Source organism: Trichosurus vulpecula, chromosome 8 (genome assembly GCF_011100635.1).
Source record: "Trichosurus vulpecula isolate mTriVul1 chromosome 8, mTriVul1.pri, whole genome shotgun sequence".
NCBI lineage: Eukaryota > Metazoa > Chordata > Mammalia > Diprotodontia > Phalangeridae > Trichosurus > Trichosurus vulpecula.
The window spans coordinates 168,253,678-168,272,877 of NC_050580.1; the positions used below are offsets into that span (position 1 = coordinate 168,253,678).

General features: G+C 40.8%; 1 protein-coding gene across 1 annotated transcript in view; it reads right to left on the reverse strand.

Moving 5' to 3' along the window:
- GLDN (gliomedin) overlaps nt 1-19,200 on the reverse strand; it is an 81,034-nt gene that overhangs the window by 17,666 nt on the left and 44,168 nt on the right. Inside the window, exons 5-6 of the mRNA XM_036736940.1 lie at nt 5,501-5,656; nt 2,386-2,523 (exon numbers count right to left, since the gene is read on the reverse strand). Coding sequence (XP_036592835.1) covers nt 2,386-2,523; nt 5,501-5,656 — 294 coding nt within the window. The remainder of the gene's footprint in view (nt 1-2,385; nt 2,524-5,500; nt 5,657-19,200) is intronic.

The window sequence follows — 19,200 nt, forward strand, 5'->3', positions numbered from 1 at the left end:
TGGATGATCTCTAAGGCTCCTTTTACCAACAAGAATTACGAGTCTAAGATGCCAAGAGGTAATTCATAGCAAAAGTAAGTCATTTTCTTACCCATAAAAAGTGGGGGTTGGACTAAATGGTATCTAAGGTCCCTTCCAGGGACAAAATTCTTTGTGAAGTACTTCTCTCCTTGAAGACAGCTCTCTGGGGATTCTGTTGTGACTGCCCCGTAGTTATCATGTTCTTGTAAGCCTTCATCAGGAGCCTTCTATCACTACCAGCAAGGCTACCCTCAGTAGCTTTGACCTTAGCCTTGGGCCTAAGGCAAGCAAGCAGATTAGAAACTGATGATCCTTTTCTGTTGCATGGAAAAATCTGAACCATCATTATGGTTGGGAGCTGGAGGGAATAGTAGTGTGTGTGTGTGTGTGTGTGTGTGTGTGTGTGTGTGTGTGTGTGCAGAGAGACAGACAGACAGAGACAGGGACAGACAGAGAGACACAGAGACAGACAGAGAGACACACACACACAGAGAAAGAGGGAGGGAAGGAGAGAGACAGACACAGATGGACAGACACAGAGAGACACACAGAGAAAAACACGGATGGACAGAGAGAAAGAGGGAGGGAAAGAGAGAGAAGGAGGGAAGGAGAGGGTGATAAGGAGGGAGGGAGAGAGAGAGAGAGAGAGAGAGAGAGAGAGAGAGAGAGAGAGAGAGAGATTCAAATGAAGGAGGCTTGATAAGGAGAATAGAATGCATTTACCTCAAAGACGAAGGGAGATAATAGCATCTCACTGAAAGTAGTTCCCCCCTCCCCCCCACAATACTTGGGTGGACACAACTGACCCTGCCTCTTTGTCGATATACTAAGCGGCATAAAGAGCTTCTCCGGGAACCAACCATCACTGGCTAGTAATGCATCTGGCAAATTAAAACTCCACGAATGCTTTGGCAAAGTCCCTCTTATTCACCCAGAGTTGATTGCTGCAGTTCATTCTCTGAAAGAAGCCTTGACAAAGGGGGACAATGTTAATGGAGCGGGTAGTGCTGAATATCAGAAAAGGTGTAGTTATGCAGAGAGAGAAAATGATTCCCGACTGGTGACGAGCACTGTAATCCAGCTTCACTGAGGGGAGGGCATCTTTTAAAACATACATTCACCAACAGCTGGGTGTTGCCTTAATGCGTCTTCCAGAAAGAAGGGGGAGGTGCAGCTCCCTGAGTACCAGCATTGCACACTGGGTCAAATGGATGATAACTCCACAGGCAGATTCTGAAATCAGCTGCAATATGGAGGCAAAGGAAGAGACCAGCCATCCTAAGGGTCTGTCTTGATCCAACCATCCTATGGGTCTGTCTGGATCCAACCATAGGATTCTATGTCTCAGGGATCATCGTTTTTTCAGTATGTTGACCTAAGAGGTCCTTTTATAGGCATCCCAGAGAATTTTCAGTTCACACATGCTAATAGGCTTTCATATACCCAGCTTTGTCTAAGATGGTCCCTAGCATGTGGGAAGTAGGGTTGAGACATGTATTTCTACATCTTATCTTCCCTAAGAGGTTTTTTTTTTTAAATCGAAATAGTCTCTCTCTTCCTAATTAATTAAAAAAACCCTTGCTTTTCAAATTGGCCAACAAACCTGTCCTCTTGATCTGAGGGAGTCTTGATGTTAATGGTCTTCCATCTCTAAATATGGGCTTATATCTTCCACACTAATAGCTTTGTATATGTAAACAAAAAATAACAGATGCCCCAGTCAGGCCCATTCCTTCCTTGGAAAGCACAAAGTCTCTAAAGGACACAGAAATGGAGAGATTTGGATGGGTTTGGGGCAGGGGGGGGGGCATGTATTTGGGCAAAGAAAGAAGGAATCTGAAGGATCCAGTAGAGTTGCCGGGCAAGGAAGAAGAGGGCTTAGGTACAAATTTGAATTCAACTGTGATTTGTCCCTGGCTGTTCCTGCTTCAGTCTCTGATAAACATCTTTGTTTATGGGGAAGCAGTTACCTTTGGATAAGAATCTTTTCAGTTTGACTTTTTCTGCATTTACCTACAAAGCCTGAGGGTAAACTGAACTAATATCTACTGAGCATTACATAGAATTTTGGGAGGTAATGGTGGAGGGGGCTAAGAGTCTATTCTAAAGGACATCTGTTAGCCCTCCAACTACTGCTTTCGGTCATCAAGGAGCAGTGTGGTGCTGTGGAAAGAGAAATGACTTTGGGGTGAGAAGACCTGGATTTGTGTTTAACCAGCTGGGCAAGCCTGGGCAAGTCACTTAACCCTAGTGTTCCTCAGTTTTCTCATCTGCAAAATGAGGTTAATAACGCATATGTAATTGGGAGGTACTGAAGTCCCAAGAAACAAAGAAGGGCAAGCTGGGGCCAGGGGCTCTAGTGACCTGTGCATTGGCCATTAAACATATTTGGCTGGCGCTGGGCTTTGGCCTTTCTACTTCCAGGTGGGCCAGGCGGACCTTGAGGGCCAGGGGGTCCAGGAGGGCCAGGGAGGCCTGGGGGACCTTGATCACCTTTGGCACCTAGAGAGAAATAGAAAAAGAGAGTGAGAGACGTTATGGTCATGGACTGAGCTTTGGTTCCACACAGTAGAAGCAGGTTGGGAAGCTTTTTCCTCAATGGATCATAGATGTAGACCCAGAAGCAGCCTGAGGTACTAATGACTCTGACCCCTTCACTTTATAGGCAAGGAAACTGAGCCCCAGAAGGTTTAAATGAATTGCTCAGGGCTACACAGTTACTGAGTGTCTGAGGTGGGGGCAGAACTCAGGTCTTCCTGATTCCATGTCCCATCCTCCATTCTGCCTCTTAAGGGAGGCTCTCCCAGCTGCTGCTTTCCCCATACCTTTAAAAACCCTGGGCCACGTCCTTGTCCTGATGAGACACTGACGTAGGACTTGGGCAAAGGATCAATCTATTTCATCACAAATAAATATTCCATTAAAGGCTAAACTAGTACCTACTGGCTAGGCGCTGGACCTCCAACAGATTCTTTTCAGAGCGGGGAGGTACATTCTAAAGGATATCTGTTAGTCATCTAATTATTGAAATCTCTTTTTAAGGGGCAATGGTGCACAGTGGAAAAGAGCACTGGTCTCGCGATCAGAAGGGCCGGATTTGTATCTTGGCTCTTTCACTGACTAGCTGGGCAAGCTTGGACGAGTCACTTACTTCTTCTATGCCTCAGTTTCCTTGTCTGTAAAATGGGTATAATAATGGCACCTACCTCCCAGGGTTGTTGTGAAAATCATATAGATAATATTTATAAAGTGCTTAGCACAGTGTCTGGCACATAATAGGTGCTATATAAATGCTTCCTTCCTTCCTTCCTTTCCTCATTCTTTCCTTCCTTCTCTCCCTCCTACCCAAGGTCACATATATAGGAGGAAACGGAAGCCCCCAAAGGTTAAGTGATTTTCCTAAGGCCACCCAGGGAGTAAGTTGTAGGACCGGGATTTGAATACAGGTCCTCTAACTTCAAACCCATGACTCTACCACTGTACTATGCTACCTCTCCAAAATCCCGTGTTTATATATTGCTTCATCCTTTCCAAAGGAATACTTTATCCTCCCAAGCCTTACTTTTTAAGGTATTTTAGATAGAAATCTTCCTAAAATGTGCCACATACTTTCCTGCCTTCCAAAACAGCATGTATTGCACATAATGTAACCTTTCCATGATGACTCAGAGCTACCATTATTAGCATCAGGTACTGTACCATGCTATAATTCAAGCAACTTGAGACACTATAGGGCCTTACACTCCTACACAAGATGACCTAGGTGGCTGTGTCTTTTTATAGAGATGTTTCCTTCTTCCCTATTTACTATCGTTTTTTTTTCTCTCCCTCTATCTGTGTCTATCCTATCTCTTCTAATCTGTGCTTCTAAACTAGGCAGGAAGTTCAGATAACCTGTTTTCTCATCTGCAAAACGGGGATAATACCCAACCAACCTTTTCTTTTGTTCAGTTGTTTCAGCTGTGTCCAACTTTTCATGATCCCATTCAGGGTTTTCTTGGCAGAGATACTGGAGTGGTTTGGCATTTTCTTCTCCAGCTCATTTTACAGATGAGGAAACTGAGGCAAATGAGGTGAACTGACTTGCCCAGGGTCACACAGCTAGGAAGTATCTGAGGCTGGATTTGAACTCAGGAAGATGGTTCTTCCTGACCCCAGGCCTGGTGCTCTAACCATTGCACAGCCTTGCTGCCCTCTTGGTTTCTCTGGCTTCCTTCAAATCTCAAATAAAATTCCACCTTCTGCAAAAAGCTTTTCCTGATCTCCCTTGGTGCTAGTTCCTTCCCTACAAGATTTCCTCCAATTATCCTATCTCATAGTTGTTTACATGTCAAATTCTTCATTAGATTATGAGAGCAAAGACTGTTTTTAACCTTTCTTTTATACCCTGCACTTAGCCTAGTGCCTGGCACATAGTAGGCCCTTAATAAATAAATGCTTGTTGAACTGACTTGTTGATTAAATCACATGATCTTATATTTAGGGCAGCTTTTCTTGCTCGCACTGTGTTTGTATTTATTGTGATATTGTAAAGAAAAAAAAGCACCAGATTCAGGAGACCTGGATTCAAATCCTGACTCTATCCCTTAGTACCTGTGGGACCTTGGACAATTCACTTCATTTCTCTGGGTCTCAGCCTCTTCATCATGCAATAATGCACTTCCACTACCTACTTCACTGGTTGGTTAGGAGGATATTTATGTTATACTTATAAAGCTCTAGCTATTCAAATATTGGCGATAGGTTCTAGATCTGTGATTTTATTGATACAGGGAACTGAGGTATGATGAAATTCCTTCTATCAATGCAAGCTGTAACTTTCCCCACCATTTATAGTCTTGGAGAGTTTCCCAGAACTCTGAAAGGGTAGGTGACTTGTCAGTATGTATCAGAGACAGGCCTTAAACCAAAGTTGCCCCAATTTTCTATACCAGACTGTTTTGTTCCCCAAACTCTCATGCCTGTAAAACTTTCTGCACTGAGCGGGCATGGAGAAGCCAAGGTTCTAGTACACAGACTGAGCAAAAAAAAATTGTTGCTCATCTTTGTTTTGAAGAAGGCCAATAACATCATGGATAATGTCCTGACTTGCTTGCGAATTGAAGTGAGGCACAGTTGCAAAGTTGTCAGCCTCACTCTCTCTTCCAGAGTCACCAAAGTCCAGGGGCAAGACAAAGTCAGGATGGCTGGCAACGGCCTGGGATGCAAAGGATGACCTTGGTGTCCACTTGGCAAAACAAAACAAAACAAGACAAAAACCCATGCTTTCTTTTCTCTAAAAAAACCCCCACTGTCTATAACAGCTACAGGTCATCAGGCCGGTCGTTGAATAGTTGACTAGTGATCACTGAAGCAAGCTTGCAGACCTTACCTTCTCTGCATACTGCGGAGGCCAGCTCCTTATCCACTATGCTATGTCTGCCTCTTATCTGAATAGAAATAATCGTAACTGAATGAGCCAAAGTGGTTGAACCCTTACCTGTAGGAAGCACATCGTTGGATGGGTCGCCCTTGTCCCCTTTTTCTCCTCTTTCGCCTTTCTCTCCTGGGGGACCATCATTTCCAGGCAAGCCTAATTCACCAGGGTCTCCCCTTTCTCCTTTCTCCCCTTGATGTCCTATGGCCCCAGGAAGCCCTAAGAATAAATGATACATTAGCCATACAGTGCAAAGGATTACCAAAAAGTTCTTGTGCACTCTGAAGAAAAACCAAACCTCTATTTGGGAAAGGCTCCTCCTCCAACAAATGACAATAATATATAGCAGTCCCAAATATTAGACGTATAATCATATATCAAAGCTAGCAAAGTTTTTACTTGAAAGAATTTGATTTCTATTAGGCTTCTAATTGGCTCAGTTTCCCCGGAATATTTTGATTGAACCTACATGACAGAAGTAGACAAAAAAAATCAGAATCCACTTCAACAGGGACTACACTGTCACATGTAGGTAATAAAAGACATTGAATTTGCAACTAAGATGGATCTCCTTTGAGGAAACTTTTAATGATTTTTACCAGAAAAGAAGCTTAAGCATCTCCTGAGGAGGTCTTAGAAAATAAGACAGGCTAGAATAAAAAATAGGTTGGAAGTCAAATAAATGTGACATTTAGGCAATCTGGGAGGAAAGAGGATGAGAAATGATCTCACAGTGGGTCAGATTTTTGACACCAGGAAAGAGAAAGAATCAGGCAAGGGTAACGCAGTAACTGTAAGGTTAAATACCATACATACAACAAATGCAAAAACTTATGGCTATAAACAAGTAAGTAGGTCGGTGGCACAGTGGATGGAGTGCAGGGCCTGGAGTCAGGAAGTTTGTTGTTGTTTAGTCGTTTTATGTCATGTCCAACTTTTGTGACCCCCATTTGGGGTTTTCTTGCCAAAGATGCTGGAGTGGTTTGCCATTTCCTTCTCTAGTTCATTTTACAGATAGGGAAAGTGAGGCAAACAGGGTTAAGTGACTTGCCCAGGGTCACACAGCTAGTAAGTATCTGAGGCCAGATTTGAACTCAGGAATTGACTTCAGGCCTAGCACTCTATCCAGCTGCCCCCAAGAGCAAGGAAACCCAAAACATTTAGAGGAAATGGTGAAGCATCATCAGTGGCAAGCACCAACCAGAGAAGAGTTACCAGTGAAGAGGAGAGTCCATTGTGAGGCCTATCCCCCAAGGAGGTCATGGACAAAAAGAAAGGCTCCAGATAGCTAATATGTTTATGACACTTCTTATGTTAGGAAAGTACAGAAAATAAGATAGATGCCCATTTATTGGAAACTGGTTAAACAAATTATGGTAGATGAATGTGATGGCTGGCTAGGTGGCACAATGGATAGAATGTTAGGTCCAGAGTCAAGAAAACTTGAGTTCAAATCAGACCTCAGATACCTACTAGCTGCATGTGACCTTAGACAAGTCACTTAACCCTGTTTCTTCATCTGAAAAATGGGGATAATGATAGAACTTACTTCCCAGAGTTGTTGTGAGAATCAAATGAGATAATCATTATAGAGTGCTTAGCACAGTTCCTATCAGGTAATAAACACTATACAAATATTAGCTGTTATTATGGAAGGAATATCACTGTTTGGCAAGAAATGACAAACAATAAAGACAGAGAAGCTTGGAAAAATTTATATGAACTGATGCAAGGTGAAGTAAGCAGTCAGGAAAACAACCTACACAACAACTCCAATAGCGTTCATAGAAAAAGCAACCACCACAGAACATTTGAAATTGAATTGTGCAAAATTCTAAAGACTAAGATTGTCCCAAAGAAGAGATATGAGTGATACCTCTGCCAACTTCTTTGCAGAAACCATAGTTCATGGAACATTACACATAATTTCATATTTTTTGTGTGTTCATTGGTTTTGCTGATTTTTTTCTTCTTCTTTTTTTAAAAAGTTATTTGTTTTAAGAGATGGTTCTCTGGGGCAGCTAGGTGGCACAGTGAGTAGAGAACTGGCCCTGGAATCAGGAGGCCCTGAGTTCAAATCCGGCCTCAGACGCTTTACACACTTACTAGCTGTGTGACCTTGGGCAAGTCACTTAACCCCAATTGCCCTGCCTTCCCCGCCCTCCCCCCCCCCCAAAAAAAAGAGACAGCTCTCTGAGAGGGAGGAATAGAAAGGCAAATGTAGGCCATATGAAAATATAAAAAAATCTATTTTTAAAAAGAAAAAGCTTAGAAGTGAGCATCAATGGGAACTAGCAAATCTAAGCCTCCCTACTTTCTTGGGCCCTATCAAAAGTGGTCCTCAAAATCATGGGGACTAACTCATTTTACTTATTCATTTTTCTCTTTCTGGATTCTAAGACAATCAATAGGTGTGTTTTCATATTTTCTTATTAATTATTAAAATTACAACATTTCTCACTAATCATTCATCTTTGAGCCCACACCCCAGTTTGTTAAATATTATTTAATTAATTGAGCCAATTTTTTTCTCCTAAGTTTTTGCTCCTCTGTCTCTGTCTTTCTCTCTCTGTGTCTCTCTCTGCCTACCTGCCTGCCTGCCTGCCTGTCTGTCTGTCTCTCTCTCTCTCTGTATATATATCTGTAGATATCTATACAAATAGAAATATATAGACATTTATCTATATAACGAAGCCCCTGATCTCCTAGGCTTAAATAAGCATGCAGGTTACTGACCATAGTATACTATTTATATTAGTTTATATGAATAATCAATAATAAAACAAAAACACATGATTCAAAATAAATATGTCAGTTGTGAGAAAAATCATAGCCCAGATCTCCCTTTAGCCATCACTACAACTGATGACTTCTAAATTCTGGAAACACAACTCCACCATTCACTTCTTCTAGGATACCAGTCTCTTTTCACAACGTTTCTATATGCTTCTTTGCCAGACAAGGATAAACTCACTTATCTCAAGAAATAAGTTTTTAGTCTTTTTTTCTCTGCCTTTCTTTGTGCTTTAGGAAGATTAATTTGACAGCTGAGTGGAGGATGGATTGGAGTGGGGGAAGACCTGAAGTGGGAAACCAATCAGTAGTCTGCTGCAATGGTTTAGGTCTAAGGTGATGAGGGCCCGCACTAGGGTGGTGGTAGTGTTGGAGAAGAGGAGGGAATATATGAGAGAACTATCGTGAGGATAAAATTGACAGGACTTAGCAACAGATTGGATATAGGGGATGAAAGAGAGTGAGGTGCTGAGGATGACACACAGGTCGTGAGCCTGGGTGACCTCGACAGTAACAGGGAAGTTGGAAAACAGGGATGATGTTGGGGGAAAGATAATGAGTCCAGCTTTAGATATGATGAGTTTAAGATGTCTATGTGACATCTAGTTTGAGATGTCTAATAGGCAAATGGAGATATGAGTCTGGAAGTTAGGCGAATAGTTAGGGCTCGGTAAGTAGATCTAAGAATCATCAGCATAAAGATGATAATTAAAACCACAGGGGCTGATGAGATCACCAAGTGACATAGTATAAAGGAGGAAGAGAAGAGGGTCCAGCACAGAGTCCTGGGGGACACCTACTTTTCCTTGGCAAAGATCCAGGAAAGGAGACTGAGGAGGAACAGTTAGACAAGTAGGACTGAGAAAATACAAAACAAGGCCAAGCAAGGTCCAGACATTCCAGAAGTGCTTAATTCAGGAAGTAAGGCTAGAAGAATGAGCAAAATAAGGCTCTTACCATAAAGACGGATTAAGATGACAGTGATACCCAAGACATGATACCCCCAAAAGAGAATGACTTCAAAACATCTACAAAGCCTCAAAGACAAATATAGGTTTGACAGAAGTTCAACTAGAATTCCTTAAATAAATTAAGCAGGAACTTTTAAGAGAGTTTAAAAATGATTTTGTAAATGAAACAAGAATGCTAGAGGGAAGAAAGACTTGGAAAGAGAATTAACAGTTTAGTGCAAGGGGTACAAAACCTTACCCAAATGACAAAATTGGAATGGACCAAATAGAAGTTAATGACTCCATGAAACAAGAAATATTAAAACACACACAAAGGACTAAAAAACAGAAGAAAACACAAGGTATCTATTATAAAAAAATGACCTAGCAAACAGATCAGGAGAAATAATTTAAGAATCATTAGTTTACTTGAAAGCCATGACCAGAAAAGAGGCTGAACATCTTACTTTTAAATCGTGGCTCGAACAATGGCTGGCTAGGTAACCCTGGGCAAGTCACTTAACCTTTCCGAGCCTCAGTCTCTTCTTCTCTAAAATTAGGGGGCTTGACTTAATGATCTCTAAGTCCCCTACTAGCTCTAAAACTGCTTAATTAGCCTATAAATACTTCCTGTGCCAGGAACACCATTACTTTGGGGGAATCTGGCAAATTGCATTCAAATAATTTATGTTGCATTAAAATACAATTAATCCCTAAATCATAGTTATTTTGGCACTTCAAATAATTGTAATCTCTTAGGTAGTATACATGTAGCCCCTATGTAACTTAGTAGGTGGTTGTAGTAGTTGAAAAATCCGCCACCTTTCATCCAAGGTGGTGCTATTCTGTGGGACCTTAGCTAGGCCAGTCTTTGGACAAGCCCAGAGTCCACTCAATTTACATTTGCCTTGAAACCCTTGCAACTTGGTTAGGGGTTAGTCTTGTCTCCTGACACCAGCGCTAGAAAGGAGTTACGCTAAAATAATATCTAGCATGTATATAGAATTTCAAGGTGTGTAAGGTTCTTTATCCATGTTATCTTATTGATCCTTACAATAACCCTGTGAGGTATTATTGTCTTCATTTTTACAGATAAGGCAACTGAGGCTGAAAGAGGTTAAATGACTTGGCCAGGGTCACATAGCTAGTAAATGCCTGAAGCAGGATTTGAATTTAGGTCTTCCTGACTCTAGGCTTAATTTCTATCCACTGTTCCACTTAGCTGCTGCCCCTTATACAGTATAGCTGGACAATCAATAACGGACTCATGAGATGCTAGAACTAGGAGGAACCTTAGAGATCACCAAGTTCAACCTACCCAGTGACTCACCCGTTTGGCAAAGGCCCTTATGTCCGTATGTGTAAGGAGGAAGGGTAACTCTGTATGATACAGCATTCTTAAATATAAATTTAGGCACATTATCTACTGGGGACAAAAGATGAGAACTGTTGCCATAGAATCCAAACACACTGACCCAAGAATGTCACTAATACCATCTGAAGATTTTATAAGACCTAGATGTAACAGAGCTTGGGAAAATTATCTGGTGCTTACTTCATTATATTTTTCCAAGATATTTATTGGCTTCACAAAGACCTTTTCCTCCTCAGTGTCTGATTTCTGATTATTTTCTTTCATTCTTCTGTCTTTTCCCTTTTAAAAAGTTTGTATATGTAACTGCAAAGCTTTCATGCTTGATTTCAGCTATTAAAAGTTAAACATTTTCTTCTTTTTCTTTTGAGGGGAGAAGGCAAGGCAATTGGGATTAAGTGACTTGCCTAAGGTCACACAGCTAATAAATGTTAAGTATCTGAGGCCAGATTCAAACTCAGGTCCTCCTGACTCCAAGGCTGGTCCTCTATTCCCTGTGCCTAGCTGCCCCTAATCATTTTCTTAATCTAAATTTTTTTGAATAGCCAAGAAGCCAAGCTGTCCAGGATTAAAGACTATTTTTTGATGTGTTTCACTATGTATCATTACAGGTAGGAAGACCTGAATGAATTGATACAGAGTGAAGAAGGAAAAAACCCTGAGAAGGTTAAAAAAAACCCACACAACAACAACTCTGAGCATACTGAGCTATCTTGAGGAGAGCAAATGATGAAAAGCATCTCCTTTTGATGGAGAGGTGGGGGATTGTAGGTGTAGAATGTTGACTACACTGCCAAACATGGTCACTGTCTCAGTTGATTTTACTGAATCTTTTTTTCTTTGTTACAAGCAGTCAAAGAGATTAGGTTGGAGGTACACTCCAAATGACTATTATATTAAAATTAAAAAAATACAGCTTTTTAAAATGCGTGTGTACATGCGCACACGTGCGCACGTGCGTGCATATGTGTGTGTGTGTGTGTGTGTATGTACATACCATGTAGGGGACTCTCATTTTAAAGGTTTTATAAGAGTGAAAGGATTTTGCCACCTTATAATTCTGCCTGTGGCCTCTTAATCTTTTTTTTGAAACAGTCTAAGGTAGGAGAAGGGAACAAGTATTATTATTACATGATTATATATGGTGAATAGTATAATTACATACTGTATAATAATTACATAAAAGCCACCATTTATGTATTGATTTAAATTTTGTTAAGTCCTTTATGTATATCTTCTCATCTGATTCTCACAACGCTGCAAGGTAAGCGCTAGTTAATATTATCTTTATTTTATGAATGAGGAAAGTGCTGCTTAGAGAGTGGTAACATAAAAAAACACAATCCCCAAAGCATGGGTAAGGATTTTGTCTATTTCTATTTTTGTGTGGAATTCAATTTTTAGATAATGGAATGCAAGAAAAATCTTTCCTCAAGCAAGCCTCACCAAAACATGTTTTCTTGGGGAAAATTTTATTTGTCAGAGCTAGAAGAATGGAGTGTTAGAAGTACAACAAAGTCCAGTCTTCATTTCCCAGGAAAAGTTCCTGCTGTGGCTCAATCATTTTGCCTCCACGCTACTTAGAGAAAGTGAGGTCTGCAAGTTTGATATAACGGTCACTAATGAATGCCCTCCATTGTTTGGCCCTATGACTTGTAGCTACTGTAGTGACCATGTTTTTCAGGGAAAAGAAAGCCACGAGTTTTGTTTGCCTGGTGCAAGTGCTAGAACTCTGGTTTTTCTCTCTAGTCTGCCCACTCTTTGCAGTTCTATTAGCATGAGTGTCTGGGGAGAAAGGCAGTGGAGAGAAAGAGAGTCGATTTTAGAGTTAGGAAGACCTTGGTTCCAGTCCTGCTTCTGGCACACACTGGCTGTGTGATCCTGTTCACTTAATATCTCAGTGCCTTACACATGAGTTGCCTGTGATTTGCATTCATGGAGAATGTTTCCACCTAGGTTGTTGTTTTTTTTTAAATTTACTTGAGATAGTCCTATAATTCTCTGGGCTTGAGGACAATTCCATTTCCTTACTCTAGAAGTGGGGAAATACTTAATTTTTCTGACATTGTCTAAGGTAAAGCTCTCCTCTCCTTCAACGTGATAGCTATCGGGTTTTGTGTGATCCTGATTATAGATCCTTGGTACTTGCACTCTTTATTTCTGGCTGCTTTCCCTCATTCACTAATGCCTGAATTACTAAATCTGCTTCCAAGCTGAGCCTTCTGCTCCCAGCGTCTCCTCCTTTTAGTTCATTCTTTAATCTGTTCTTATCATGTAAGGACAAAATATAGAGCAAGAGGTTTCTTGATTGGTTAAGACTTGTTCAGTCGTTTTTTCAGTTGTGTCTGACTCTTCCTGACCCCATTTGGGGTTTTTTTGGCAAAGATAATGGAGTGGTTTGCCATTTCCTTCTCTAGCTCATTTTACAGATGAGGAAACCAAGGCAACAAGGGTTAAGCGACTTGTCCAAGGTCACATAGCTAGTAACTGTCTGAGGTTGGATTTGAACTCAGGAAGGTGAGTTTTCCTGACTCCAGGCCCAGCGCTCTATCCTTTGAGCCAACTAGTTGTTCCAAGACTGAAACTAGAATTGGAATATGGATAAATTGTCAAATGATTAAATGAAATTATGTAAATTTAAAACATTAAATAAATATCAGTTGCTATTCTTGTCCAGAGCACCCTTGTAGGTCAATCTCAGGCAAGCAGGGGTTAGAGGAGGGGATGATGAGCTAAGATTTTAGAGGGAATAAAAGTACCTAGGGAAACATTGAATAATTAAGAACATAATGTAGGGCTAAAAGGAACTTTAGAAGCAATTGAGTACAAATCCCTTATCTCACAAATAAGGAAACTGAGCCCCGGAGAAATTTGTTATTTCATTGTCCAGCCTGAAGCCAGGCTAAATGACCTCTGAAGTCTCTGTTCACTTGGAGAGTCTGTGATTCTATGACCTTGGGCAAATGACTTCACTCTCTGGGCTTCAGCTTATTTATTTGTGAAATCGGAGGGTTGAACTATATATTCTCTAAGAGCCATTCTATCTCTAAACCTACAATCCTATAAATAAAGACCCTACAAAGGCTTCTTCCTATTGCTGCATTCATTATGTAGGTCTAGCTTTTAGGATTCTCCAGAATCCAGCATTCCCCTGCCTATCTACCTAATTTACATGCTTTAAAAATTTCTAAAAGCATTCTTGAACTTTCACAACCTTCAGGCTTTAGTATCCTTCCAACTCTCCTTGGCCAGAGAGATAGAGTTCTGACTTCAACAGTTTTATTTCCTCTAGGCAATCCACTGAACTATATTAGCACCAAGGGATGTGACTTCGACCTCCCCCATTTCTCCCCTCCCCAAACTTTGGCATATTCCTTTCCCTGGTGTTAGCTGTAAATGAAAAAAAAAGTTCTTGGGCAGCAACCTAGTTAAGAACGGGACATTGCCCCTAATATCTGTTAACACTACACCTTCAGCTTTCTACTTCACTGCCCCCTGTTGGTCACAATAAGGTTTAATGATTAGCATTAGGTCGATTTAACCTCTTGCTCTATATAAATCAATGCATTAGGATCCCGTCTCACATGATGGGGACTGTTCCATCATTCTAGCGCCCTCAGTTACACAGGCAAGATGACTGAGGGCAGATCAGGTAGTGAGTTATGATGGAAAAATTGCTGGATTTGGAGGCAGAGAATTTGGGTTCAAATTCCATCTTAATCATTTAACAGATAGATGGAACAGTGAGTGGATAGGGCAGTGGACCTGGAGTCAGGAAGATCTGAATTCAGATTTAGCCTCAGACATTTACTAGCTGTGTGTCCTTGCACAAGTCACTTAACTTCTGTTTGTCTCTGTTTCTTCTGCTATAAAATGAAGATAATAATATCTAACTCCTGGGATTGTGAGGATCCAGTGAGATAATATTTGTAAAGTACTTGGCCCATATAGGTGCTATATAAATGCTGTTATTATTACCTTGTGGTCTTGGGCAAGTCAACTTCTCTGGGTCTCAGTTTTCTCATATGTAAAATGAGGGGATTGAACTAGACAATCTTTAAGATGCCTAGCTTTAAATCTATGATCATATAATTGGAGGACCAAGTTATAGAGAGGAGGGAATTAGAAACAATGAAGAAGTTTGGCCAGGGAGGGCCCCCTCCATTCCCCAGAGGAAGCAGTGGAGGGATATAGTGGAGGACTCTGGAAGGGCCTCACCCCTCACTAGGCTTCCATTGCTGGAAGCAATCCCAAGATGGGTTGAAGCAGTCTCGGGTCCCAGAGATTAGAGGTGCCTATCACTGCAGAATCACTCCAGAAATTAACAGCTCTAAAAAGGGGAGATCTACAATGACAAAGATGTACCTGCTGTTGAGGATTAGATCGGAAAGCTGAGCTGCCAGTCCTGAGGATATTCAGGGACCTCCCTATAGGCCATGGTGGGGACGTGGGGAGATGGCTGCTGAAGTCAATGGGGGATGGAGCTGGGGTGAAGCGGCATACACAGGCCGGTGGGTGACATTAGGCCAGACAAACAGGGGCAAGGTTCAACATGAGCTGAAGGCAGAAAGTTCTGGGCCGCTTTGCCAGACTCAAGCCATCCAGTGCTGTGAAAGAAGGGTCTCTCTGACTTGGAGAATCAGAGAACCGTGGGTTTTTGCTTTTGTAGTCTCTGGGCTACTCAGATGACCATGCCATCCAGGCAGAACTGTGGTTATTAAAGGGATATTTCCTAATTCATAGGATCACGTATTTAGAGCTGGAAAGCATATTGGATAATTTTGGTAATTATTGCCTTGTAATATAGTTTAAGATCTGGTGCTGTTAAACCTCTTTCCTTTACATTTTTTCATTATTTTCTTTGATATTCTTGATTTTTTGTTCTTCCAAATGAATTTTGTTATTATTTTTCTAATTCAGTCAAAAATTTTTGCGATTTAATTGGGATGGCATTGAATATATAAATTAGTTTAGGTAAAATTGTCATTAGGTAAAATTGTCACTTTTATTATACTGACCCAACCTACCCCTGAATGACGAATATTTCCATAATTATTTAAATCTGATTTTATATGTATAAAAAGTTTTTTTTATAATTTTGTTTATATAGTTTTTGGATTGTGGTACAACCCCCTAGTCTGTAGATAAGGAAACTGAAGCCCCACAATATGAAGTGATTTGGCCAATGTCATTGCCAGAGGTAGGATTTAGATCCAGTTCTGTGGCCCCCAGGTGAAGGCTCTTGACGTTGTACTATGCTGATCCTAAGTTATGATGAGCATAGTCCCTTGAGAATGGGAAGTTATCTTCACTTCACAGGAAAATATGGTATGTCAGAGAGGAAGACCACATTTTCCAACTCGACTCGGGACTCTGACAGAAGTTTCATGTCCTCAGGAATCTGAACGTTTGGTCACAAGTGGCTTTTTCCTCTTCTTTTTGGATGATTTGGTTGTCTGGGATTTTATTTCTAGTAGGACAAGGGCAGGGACTCCGGCTGGGTTAATATATCTGTGGACATTTCAAAAGCTTCTAAAAACCTCCCTCCCTGAAGCTGGTGATTGACATAACTTGGGTCTAATTTAATTAAAGAATGATTTTTCAACTTTGAAATAGTTTTGATGTTGGGACATATGTTTATAAATGGTTTTTCCACTTATTAGGTGGGTGATCCTGGACAAGTGACTTCGCCTATCTGGGACTCCATTTCCTAATGTGGAAAATGAGGGCATTTGGATGTCAAACATTGCCCTGTACCAGATTAAAATGTAATTAATAAGTATATGACAAATAAATGTAAATATATTACATATAAATATATTATAAATAAGTCTATAAATAAATACATTGACAAATAAACATAAATCTATTATTATAAACATAAACATAAATATATTATTAAAAAGAATTATTTCAATAATAGAAAAAGAATTTAAATAATTTGGATAGGACATATAGCAATATCATTATATTAACTATGATTAATATAAATAATTTATTTTAAATAAAATTACTATAATAAAGACTATTAAATAGCAAAACAAATGAATAATAAAATACAATAAAACATAGATAACATTACATTTGAAAACTAAGTCAATATGTGGCCCATAGGGATCCTTGGGGATAGTTTAGTGGCCCCTGTTTCTATTTTAGCTGGATACCACTGAACCAGATGATTTCTAAAGTCCCTTCCAGCTCCAATATTCTATGGTTCTTTAAAGTTCTGTCATCTTTCTATCTAGCTTCAAACATTCCCTTGTTTTCTACAGTGCTTCTCTCTTCCCTGAGATGGAAAGTTTCTACAGAAAAGAATTCCTAATGACATAATTTCTTGACTGCTCAATGATTTTCCTATCTCTTTCATAGCACCAGGAAACCAAAGAGTTGATGTCAATCTGAAACTCTGGGAAGCGTGTTCACCCCAGATATACAGGGGCCCATAGATGTGTCCTATTATTTAACTTTTGGCCAGATTTACTAACCAGTTTTTGTTGTAGCGTTCTCATGGGCAAAGACACATCTTATACTTCTTTCGTTCTCCTCATCTCAGCACTAGCATAGGGCTAGGCACAGAGCAGACACTGCTCAAATACTGATTGACTGAATGCTGTGCAATGACATCTCATCCATCTAGGAAGTAAATCTGATTTAAATTTTAGTGGTTTCTTGGGACAAGCCAAATGGTCTGTAGAGGCACCCATCATCATTATTCTGTGATGATATTTTTTGATAATTATTATAATACACATAAGTATCAGTTAATCCTGAATAATTTGTGATTGTAATTTCTTGGACTGAACTGACCTGGGAACTCTGCCTTATTTCTGTACACCACGTTTTCACAGAGGGCTCCTGCTAAGCCACGCAGGGGAGGACAGCCTGCCAACTGGTAATGAGATCCAATAATTCTGCCACAGGGTGTTATTTTTTTTTTTGCACGTGGTTGTTTTTCTCTCATTCTCAGAGCTCATTTTCTGAGCGAGACATATCTACTACCCACCTGTGATCTGTGATTTCCTTTTTACTTAAAAAAGTGGAAGGATAGTTAGGATACAAATGTTTTCTCATTAAACTCAAATTAAGATAGTCATTAGTTTGAGTTCAAAGCCTTGTAGTTAACAATGACACTGCACTTTTAATTTGGCGGGGGGGGGGGGGGAGGAGAATTAAAATATGTTTGTTTAAGATTTTTATTCCATTGAAGACCTGATGAAATTGTCTAGAAAATCCTATACTGCTCTGGAAGTCTGTGGCCTCCTAAACTGTGTGGTGTTAGAAGCCTAGTACTAAAATCCGTGTGTGTGTGTGTGTGTGTGTGTGTGTGTGTGTGTGTGAGAGAGAGAGAGAGAGAGAGAGAGAGAGAGAGAGAGAGAGAGAGAGAGAGAGAGAGACAGTCAGACAGACAGACAGACAGATACAGGGAGAAAGAGAGGCGAGACAGAGAGAGAAAGAGGGAAAGGAGAGGGGGAAAGCAGAGAAGGAGAAGGGAGAGGGTAGGAGAGGCAGAGAGTGGGAGAGGGGGAGGAGGGGAAAGACCAGAGAGATGGAGGAAGACAAACAAAGAGACAGAGAGAGACAGAGAGAGAGAGAGACAGAGAGAGAGAGAGAGACAGAGAGAGAGAGAGAGAGAGAGAGAGAGAGAGAAAGAGGGAAGAGACAGAGAGAGGCAGAGACAGAGAGAGACAGAGAGACAGAGAGAGGTGGGGGGGGGGGAGGGAGGGAGGGAGAGAGAGAGGAGGAGAATGGAGAGAAGGGTTGGGGAGGGAGGGGAGAACTGTAATCCTGGAACTGGGACAAATTCAGTTGGGGAGGAGGGATGCAGGCAGGCTGTGGACAAGGGCTTTAACCACAGGTGCATTAGTGCTTAGAAAGGGAGTGGTTCATTCCTTTCTCCTTCTCCCCTAACCTCCACTGGCTATCTACTTCTGCAGTCTCATTCACTCCTGGGCCTGCCTTTTACCCCCACTCCCTATGGAGATAAAAGCAACAGAAGATTGTGTACATTGGGATAACAAAGGGGAACAATGTTCTCAATGTCAGTGCCTGGTCATCTGCCTTACCCTAGTTATGGCTCTACAACCCAGCAAAGGTTCATTAACTATAACAATGGCATATGCCTCATAATCTCTCTCTCTCTCACACACATACATATATAATTGTTTTTCTGTTAGAGAAAGAACTTATCATGAGAAAGGCACAACAGACACATGCCACTTTATTATCTCTCCCTGTCTCTCTGTTTTCACTCTCTCATGCATCTTTCAAGATCTGGTTCAAAACTCAAAGTTATGTGTCTCCTTTATCTTAAAAAAAGTAAAATAAAACAAAAAACACCCCCCAGAACCAAACAACCCTTTAACTGGCCTTGCTGCATTTCAGGAATCATTTTCTTCTTGCTGCCCAGCTTTTCAAATGCATGGTGTACTCTGACTGCCCCCACTTCCTAAACATCTATTTCCTTGGGAATTCCTTGCAATGTGACTTCTGTGGTTCTTCTAAAACCATTCTTTAAAGTCACTAATGAAACCCTTGTTGACAAAGTCAGTAGTTTTCTCTTAGTCTTTACCTCTTTGACTGTCTCTGTGATAGGCATTACTCATATCCCTCTCTGCCTTCTAAAAAAATCTTTCCCCCACTTTTCTCCT